Source organism: Acanthaster planci, linkage group LG08, assembly GCF_054643075.1.
Source record: "Acanthaster planci isolate LZ-2023a linkage group LG08, COTS_SCS, whole genome shotgun sequence".
Lineage (NCBI taxonomy): Eukaryota > Metazoa > Echinodermata > Asteroidea > Valvatida > Acanthasteridae > Acanthaster > Acanthaster planci.
The window spans coordinates 21425912-21435280 of NC_141784.1; the positions used below are offsets into that span (position 1 = coordinate 21425912).

The 9369-nt window shown below is 36.6% G+C and overlaps 1 protein-coding gene across 3 annotated transcripts; it reads right to left on the bottom strand.

The window, feature by feature from the left end:
• Positions 1 to 155: 155 nt before the first annotated feature.
• Positions 156 to 9113, bottom strand: LOC147798484 (uncharacterized). Of its 3 annotated transcripts, none has more exons than XM_087139881.1 (16): positions 8832 to 9113; positions 8371 to 8417; positions 8143 to 8160; positions 7657 to 7677; positions 7289 to 7402; positions 6767 to 6815; positions 6550 to 6651; positions 5938 to 6045; positions 5021 to 5218; positions 4393 to 4503; positions 3690 to 3812; positions 3507 to 3572; positions 3295 to 3411; positions 2655 to 2892; positions 2177 to 2265; positions 156 to 1960 (listed from the first exon to the last, which is right to left on the bottom strand). In XM_087139881.1, the coding sequence occupies exons 1-16, from the start codon at positions 8905 to 8907 to the stop codon at positions 1743 to 1745; spliced, it is 1695 nt and encodes a 564-aa protein (XP_086996007.1). In that variant the 5' UTR covers positions 8908 to 9113; the 3' UTR covers positions 156 to 1742. The 3 variants fall into 3 exon arrangements, with proteins under 3 accessions (XP_086996007.1, XP_086996008.1, XP_086996009.1); XM_087139882.1 differs by having other exon boundaries at positions 3690 to 3809; positions 8832 to 9112; XM_087139883.1 differs by lacking the exon at positions 3690 to 3812.
• Positions 9114 to 9369: the final 256 nt, after the last annotated feature.

The window sequence follows — 9369 nt, forward strand, 5'->3', positions numbered from 1 at the left end:
TCACACAATTCTCATATTCTCACAATGCATTTGAAATTTGCAGTAGTCTATTTTAATTTTAAGAGCAAGTCATAAACTGAGAAACATGAAGACCTGGGAAAAAAATCCACTGATGTGAAAACTCACTTTTTAAAAATCAACAACATAAATTGCAATTTCATCCATTCTATGATTTTATTCCCTGTAAGACCTGCATAGAAATAAGAGAACTGTGGATTTATCAAAGCTCAAGGTTTGGCTTAGAATAGGAAAAGCTGAATTGAGCATGAAGATCCTGTAGACATCACTGTACTTAAGACAGTTGGACAAGGTAAGACTTTCTAAACCTGCTTTTATTCTTATTTGACAAGAAAATTGTCCCTCGGAATCAAATTGACCTTTTATTAATGACCTATGTTTAATTTGAATCATAAAAACTTGTATTTCTGTACATCTAAAATGTGAACTGAAAAGAAAATGTGAACTGAAAAGAAAATGTGAACTGAAAAGAAAATGAACTGAAAAGAAAATGAGAACTGAAAAGAAAATGAGAACTGAAAAGAAAATGTGAACTGAAAAGAGAATGTGAACTGAAAAGAGAATGTGAACTGAAAAGAAAATGTGAACTGAAAAGAAAATGTGAACTGAAAAGAAAATGTGAACTGAAAAGAAAATGTGAACTGAAAAGAAAATGTGAACTGAAAAGAAAATGTGAACTGAAAAGAAAATGTGAACTGAAAAGAAAATGTGAACTGAAAAGAAAATGTGAACTGAAAAGAAAATGAACTGAAAAGAAAATGAGAACTGAAAAGAAAATGAGAACTGAAAAGAAAATGTGAACTGAAAAGAGAATGTGAACTGAAAAGAGAATGTGAACTGAAAAGAAAATGTGAACTGAAAAGAAAATGTGAACTGAAAAGAAAATGTGAACTGAAAAGAAAATGTGAACTGAAAAGAAAATGTGAACTGAAAAGAAAATGTGAACTGAAAAGAAAATGTGAACTGAAAAGAAAATGCGAACTGAAAAGAAAATGTGAACAGAAAAGAAAATGCGAACTGAAAAGAAAATGAACTGAAAAGAAAATGTGAACTGAAAAGAAAATGCGAACTGAAAAGAAAATGTGAACTGAAAAGAAAATGTGAACTGAAAAGAGAATGTGATCTGAAAAGAGAATGTGAACTGAAAAGAGAATGTGAACTGAAAAGAAAATGTGAACTGGAAGTTATTTTTTGTGCCCAGCAAAATTACCCATCGTGAAACCTTTTACTATTGCTCTGTCATGTTGAGCTATGTACAACACACTATATACAGACTACAAATACCTCTACAAATGCTGACCAAACAAATCTAACCATGGGAGCACTATAACAACTAATGCAGTTTCAACCAATACATTTGTCTTCAGGTGCACTGCAGGTATTAAACTATGCACATTGTCAGTAATTTTTGAAAACCAAAACTACTTGGCTTCGCTCAGCAAAATGCTTTTTTTGTTGTACGTTGCTCCTGACATTAATTTTAATCACCTTATTGTGATGCATACAAAGATTTAATTTTGTATTAGATTCAAAGCATGTCACCATAATATACTGCCAAAAAAAATGGTATGCTAACATTCTCGTGTTTAAACAAACTGCAAAATATACAAAAAATGTGATCAGCCAGAAAACTGATCACCTGTGGTTTGGGTCACTATACAGCAATGAACTATATAGCTAAATGCACTAGTTTATGCAAGGTGCCCATAATGTGGTAATCATTTTCACATGTTAAGTCCCTCATTCTTGGTCATTTGGTGGCGTTTTTGTTCCTTCAGCATCTCGAGGAGGTCTCGCTCTACCTGTTCCAACTTTGCCTCCTCTTCATCATCTGCTTCTTCGTCACCATTGTCATCATCATCTTCCTCATCAGTGGAGTCTGATGAGGACGACGACTCTTCAGAATCATCAGACTCATCACTGCTTGTATCTGCTGGATTATCTACCAATATTGAACAAAACAGAATAATTTTGAGTTACAAGCCTTGAGCATCAATATTTTTTTTGAACTATGGTGCATCACTTGCTCCCAGATTTCAATGGCTATCAAAAGGAAAAATCTTGGTCGATTATATCTTTGGATTTAAATCATTCTAGTGCAGGCAAATAATTACATCTTTGCTCCAAGATGAGAAACATATGATATTGATAACCTTACCATTCTCTTGACTGCATACCAATGATGCAGCCTCCCAAAGCGTTGCTTCTCCCTTTGTAACTGTTCCATGTTTGTCCACACAATAGCATCTGTATGGAAAATCAAACAAAAACAAGACTCATGCTCTGACTCTAACACACAAGCCACACTAGTATACCAACACTCCACTTATTTGTCATGATTCAATTGAAAATAAGCGGGAAGCACAACTTCTGTGCATTATTCCAGGAATTATAGACTCCAAATCGCTCAGTGTGAGATTCAGTTGCTATACGGGATAGGAAAAAAATCTGTTTCCATCTTCATACATGGCTAAATGTTAAAAAAAGTCAAGAAATATGTGACTAATTCTTGCTGCAACTCAGATGAGCTAACAAGTTTCCAAGGGATAACAGAAATAAATCAAAGTTTAGATTTAACTTGAATGAATCATCAAACATCACTTGTTTGAATCCTTGGATACCAGTACTAGACTTACATAGATCCTGAACACTGTTTGGGTGCATAGAAACCATTCCCATCACAGTTTGGCACCTCTCCAACCACACTATGTTTGTTGGCCAGTCTGGCGTCCTCAATTTTGTCCAAGATGTCTTGTTTCTCTTCAGCACAGGGTCCCAGATCATCACTGGTGTCATCATCGTCATCGTCGTCATCTTCATCCTTGTCTCCTTGTAGGTACTCTCCTGCTACATCTCCTACAGCGTGCTTCATTGCTGAAGACACAAAAATATCACCAAGAACCTGTGGTAGGCCTAAGTGACATTCTTAGAGGAGTGGAGGTGATTTGCATCTTGGGAGGACATTTCTGTTTGTCAAACTAAACAGTACTTTTGTTTCAGGTCTATTTTCGGTCCATAATAATCAGTCAGCTCCCAAACAATGATACCCAAATTACTAGATCTTAATTGAAAAAACTATATAGGGCTGGACAGCTCAGTTGGTAGTGCACTGGTATGGTGTTCCAGAGGTCGTAGGTTCAAATCCCGCTCCATTCAATTTCTTTGTTCATCTTTATAACCAATTATAGATCTTAACTGATGTTCATTGTACTGTAAGTCAGGTTTATCTCTGTAGGCCTGTTTTTCCATTTGTCCTTTCTTGTTATTATTCCTTACCCGTTTTCTTCCTCTTGACAGCCAGGATGGTGTTCTGTAAATCTTCGTCACTCAGTCCAGCAAGGAAATTCATCAAGGCCTGCATGACTTCTTCCTCACTCAGATGTGGCTTAAGTTCTTTAAGGAATGGAAAAAAGTTTCAAAAACAATCCTGTGCCTTTACAATGTAGATCACTGTTGACAGTAAATTGTTACAATATGTCAAAACACACCTCTGTCACTGAGTCCATCTTCACTACTGACTGACTCCGTTGATTCTTCTGAGCTTGCATCTAATTCTTGACAAAATAAATTAACAAATGAATTAAGACAATAAAAAAGGTCAATTGAAAGACTTTTATACCAATGTTGGAACGTTGTTGTAGTTCACACCTTATATTTTGTACGTTGCATACCTTGCTTTCTGGCCCTGATGGCAAGCAGAATTCTTTTCAGTTGATCAGTACTGATGTGGCTGACAAGATCTTTAATAGCCTGTCCCAATTCTTCATCTGTCATTTCGTCGCCTTCATCTTCTGCTTCAAAAACATCACCATAAGGCCCAAAGTCTTTAAAGACTTGGGAAACATTCACAGAAATATACACTAAATAAAAAACGTGCTACCTTTAATTTATTTTGGCAATGGTTGAGTAGGCTACTACCAAGGGTATCAAACAATTTTTAAAAGTGAGGGGACGTAGTATCAAGAACTAAACGAATGCGAGTGCAAATCACAAAGCCCTTAACAGCGGTAAGAATTTTTGATGCAAGATGCTTTGTGGTGCAATCTATGACAATTTCTGACCACTTTGCTAAAAGTTTTGAGCAATTTTGGACATAATTTTCTCAAGTTTGTAGGTATCAGCTACCTTGAGCTGTGGATTCCAATGTAATGCCAATACTTTTGATTCAGCAACAAACAGCGAGGGAACAAATGATACGATACCCCCACCCACTTCAAAAAGGGGGACAGGGACAGACACGTACCCCTTCCTGCACAGTGCAACGCTCATGATGAGGTGCTATCAAATACTTGAGAAGTTGAATTCCCAACAGAAGTACCTCTCTCATTGACTAGATAAGACAAATAAAAGCCTGCCCTACATCTATTTCAGTACCTTGGTTCTTGGCTCTCAATGCATCCAACATGACCTGCAGATCCTCAGTGGTTAGATGAGTCATAAGGTAATACACTACCTTACCCATATCCTCTGCTGTTAACTCTCCATCTATGATCATTGGAGACAACAATTTGAATTACAGTGCACCAGTAAGGTTCTACAGAATCAACTGGATGGTTAAAGCCAGAAGCATTAACGGGTACATTACAGGGGGCACAAGTGGGGTCCTTATTTTCTAGAGAGGCGCTTCGTAGGTTCTGTCACAGTTAAAACACTGACCAATTAAGGTGGACTGTCATTAGATTTTTTTTCCTTCTCTAGTTCCTCAGTGGGGGGAACAGTGACCTCGGACAGTGGGAGTGGTCTGTGCCCTCATGTCCCTCTTAGTTACGCCACTGGTTAAAGTAGTCATTGAGACCCAAATTCATGAAAAAAAATCATGAAATATCTGAAACAAAATTTCTCACACTGAGAAAAATTAGGTTCATGGCAAAACATCTTTTTTTTGTTTTTTGGGCTTGTTTTTCTTCTGCATTAAAATTAGAAGTAATGGCTCAAATTATTTGACTCTAAAAGAATGTTTGTTTATGACAAGCAGGGTTCTTGTGCCCTTTGATAAATGTACCTTGTTTCTTCTGTTGAATTATTTCAATAAGCTCCTTCAATTCCTCCACACTGATGCCTTGTAGAAAGCCCTCCACTTCACCACTTTCATTGCCATCATCATCACCATCTTTAGTCTCCCCATCACCAACCTGACCTTCCTTATTGTCACCATTGTTGTCATCTTCACCATCATCGTCTTGATCTCCTGAATCATAATCTTCAAAAAAATGTGACCTCTGCAATTGGCAGGTTTTCATATTGGTATGAAATAATTGAAAAAATGAGGGTCGCTCAAATGGAAAATGGAATAAACAGTACGAGAGAAGATTCTTCCAGAATTATGTCAAGTTTTTTGTAGAAACACTTCTTAAGTGATAAATGTGATTATTTATATACATGTATGTCTGGCAAAAACAGAGCAGTTTTTGGGATGCAGTGGCATGAAATAAATAACAGTGATCATAAACGCACAATTTTTTCTTCTGTTTAAGATGAAGAGAGGGGAAAAACTGAACGAGAAATGCTGTATAAATTGATGATGGTAACATGCACCTGCTGTGTTTGTGGCAAGCAGGCAAATTCTATCATCTTAAAGTTGCTTTGTGTCATTGTTAATGCTTGATAGTAATTTTGATCAATGTCAGTATGGAACAGGATCCTTAACAAAGAGTGACTGAGGGTGAGTATAGCAGACTTGCAAAGATATCTATTTCAGCAAAGGCAATGGACATATGTTGTCACGGTTACCTCTTTTATTTTGTTTGAACATGCTCAGTAACTGTTTCATTTCATCAATGCTGATGGTATTAACCTAGCCAGCAAGTCATTCTTGTTAAGTTCTGTCACGACCCAAGAAAACAAACTTACAAATATAAATTCTACAGCATAAATACATGTATGAGGTGCTATGAAGGGGGGGCTTGTTGCCATCGTTACCTCTTTTGTGTTGTTCGAAGGTGCTCAGTAATTTTTTCAGGTCGTCGATGCTGACATCATCCAGCATGGCCATCAAGTCGTCTTTGTCAAACTTGTTAGCTGCATCACCTTTGAAAGCAAAATAAAATGCAAGTCACTTGAAATTTTTATTCAAATTTAATTCTTAAATCAAAGTGATTAAAGCTGATTCAGATCATGATCTTGATGATTAGATATTTTTGTCTCTTCAGTGATATCTTTTAATTGCTTTTTTAGATAAACTGATCTCGCAGCCACTATTGCCATGTATCATGCTGTAATTAAATTTCCAAAGATAATCTATGAGACATTCATTGAAACGATCTTGTTATTCAAAAAGGGTACAAACATCATTATCTTACCTCCCTGTCAACATCATCCTCTTCCTTTTGCTCTTTCCCCGAATAATAAAATTTACAGTGTGAGAAACCACATCTTCAAATCCTTCATCAGTCTTGATTACCAAAAGATTTTTAATGCAAAAGTGTAAGTTAGGGTATTTCACCTTGGTTGAAACATCGAATAAAAAATACCCTACTGCATGCCATGACAGCTTATTCTCTGATCATACACAAAGTCCCATGATTTCTGTACCTGGTGTTTGCCCCTGCTTGCCATTACTGAATGGATGATCCACAAATTTGCCACTTTCAAACTCTCTGTCCAAGAAGCGTTTCAGTGCCTCCTTGCTGGAATCTATGAAGAACAAAAGTGATTGTTTATAGTGGCTTACTTCCCATGTCAGCCTTGGAAAGTTGACAGTGATCTAAACAGGCACACATTAAGAATTAATATCATTACTTAAGCCTACCTTCATCATCCTTGTCGACTTCTGTTTTGGAACCCCTTTTAAGCAGTGACTGAAACATAATGAGGAAGAAATTTGAAGAAATGAAATTTTTATCATTAAAAATAACATGAAAATCCAGGAGAAGTTGAATGACTGATACTTAAAAAGTACTCCTCCATTGTATTGCTTTTATCCTCATGACATAGTCTCATCATTTGTATCAAATTCACAGAGGCAGCGGTGTTACTAGGGCTAAATATAACTAGGGCTGATTCTTTTTCAAGGGGCACCAGAAGAAAAGCCGCACATAGTTAGATAAACTCAACTGAGAATATTCACAGATTTCAAATGTTGGAGGGGGGGCACGGGCATCTGCTGGGGGGGGGTTCCCCTTTGTAGTTACACGACTGCAGACAAGTCAAAAATGTTAACTTTGTCATCTCCATGATGCAACAGCATGAATATAATGATGACTAGTGACTTCATCATTTTTATAACAGACGGATTTTTCAGTTTTATTACATATTCTCCTGTTCCACTCACCTCTTCAAGGTTCCATTCTCTGGTCGACATCCCTCCTACTTCCTTCTTTCGATGCTCCGCTGCCCACACAGGGCTATCATCTCCTGGCACTTGACTTGACCTTCGACCTTGCAGCTTGAAAAGAATAAAAGGAAATGAAGGTCACCCTGACAAAGGTGAGTGTTTTAACACATGGAACGCCTTGGTGTAATGTCTTAATGACTTTTTCTACTTAACATTTAACTTTTTAGCACATTTCTCTCATTTGATGAACAAACTGATTTCTTCTCCAGAGGCTTATTTTTTAAATTTCTTGTATATCTTGCACTGCTTACTTTAATTTTGATTATTAGAAAGTGACTGTAGTTTGTGCAACAGGAAACACTTACTTCATTCTCCAGGTCTTTCATCTGCAAAACATGAAAAACAAAAAAGAGTCATACTTGATCATCTTCCGCATAAAAAAAAATTGGAAGGTTTTGTTTAATGATAGAGGCAGTGTTATAGTAAACAGGAAGCTGATTTTACAATGCTTTTCATCCAGCAATTGGGAGGGGGGAGGCACTCAGCATTTACAAAAGGGGGCACCCTATTTGGAGTTGAGCCTAAACTCACAAAGGAACATACAGTGATAATTTCTGTCTTTAAAATTATTAAACAACTCCTTGGAAGCAAAAGGAATTATAGAGGGATGGAAAAATGACATTTTATAAAACTTCGTCCACAAAAAAAAGAAAAAAAAACCAAAAACCCCCCCCGAAAAACCAACAACACATTCAGCAAACCAAAAAGAAGTGTTAGAAATTTTCAATAGCCACCGAAGCAAACAATGCCTAGCTTAAACCTTATCATTTTTTGAGACAAATTCAACATACCTTTTCTAAAAGCTCCTCCTGTAAAATACAAGGGAAATGAAACCTGTTATTGGCTAATTTTCAAGTATGGTTTAATCTTTAAACATATTTGCCATTCTTTTTAACTCTAATGAAACCCACATGAAATACAGGCACTGTTTAATTGAAACTTTAGGTTTGATCTTATCTGCTTAAAGAATTGATGGTACATTTTTGAAATTAAAATAATATAAATGATATATAGTTTACCTTATCACTGGTTAAGTCATGCCGTTTTGATAGTTTTGCCTCTGGTTCTGGAATAAAATTAGATATAATGCAAAAGGATTTCTGGGTATAAAATATGTATCTCTAAACAGTGGGCAGGTGCCTTTTAAATTGAATTTAGGAAATTATAGAATGAATGAAATCCCATTTTGAATTTTTCTCCCTAAGTTTTCATTGACATAAATCTCAAGAACAAAATCTGTGCCATAGGTTGACTTCCACATTGTAAAATTTGTTTTCAAAGTTGACAAAGACAACTTCACTTAAACTATGTCAATTTTAAAACTCAAAGTCAAGCATGACAAACTGAACAAAATGTTCACTTCTAGGTGTCTGATGTCTTTAGATTATACATGTAAATCAATGCAATTGTGTACATCTGTGCACTTTGTTCACAGTGGGTTTTGTTGAGGCAAAAACCGGCAAAAGGGGATGACACATACCTCCAACAGGTGCTGAGGAAACAATTAAAAATGCAGTACAGAACAGCAAGACATGAAATCCACGGAGACACTCCATGACTGTAATTCCAAATCACCAACACCTCCTCACCAACCACAAAAGTTGATAACCACACAAGCACCCAGTGTGGAGCTGTTGTACTGCTGTTGTATCCCCACCAACAAAAACGAAACTTGATTTGTGACGAGAGCAGATATCACACGTACACACTTATTACGCACACAGCAAGTGCACTCATGTAAGTTTGATCAAAGTGTACGAGGATGACTGTCGCCAGGACCTTTATCTGCCAATCAGTGAGGCTCTTGGTTACAAAATAAACTCTACTGGGTTCAAAGTCTAGGTTCAGGGCGGCTTTATTGTAAAGAAAAAGTCCCCAACTGGTCTTGTTTGATGTACACTCTGTTTGAACACTTCTGAAACACACCTTCCTCTTTTTCTTCTCTTGGTTATCAACTCACAAGACTAACACACTATGGCATGCCTCACTATTTGCATTTTGTCAGTTAATAGGAGTGT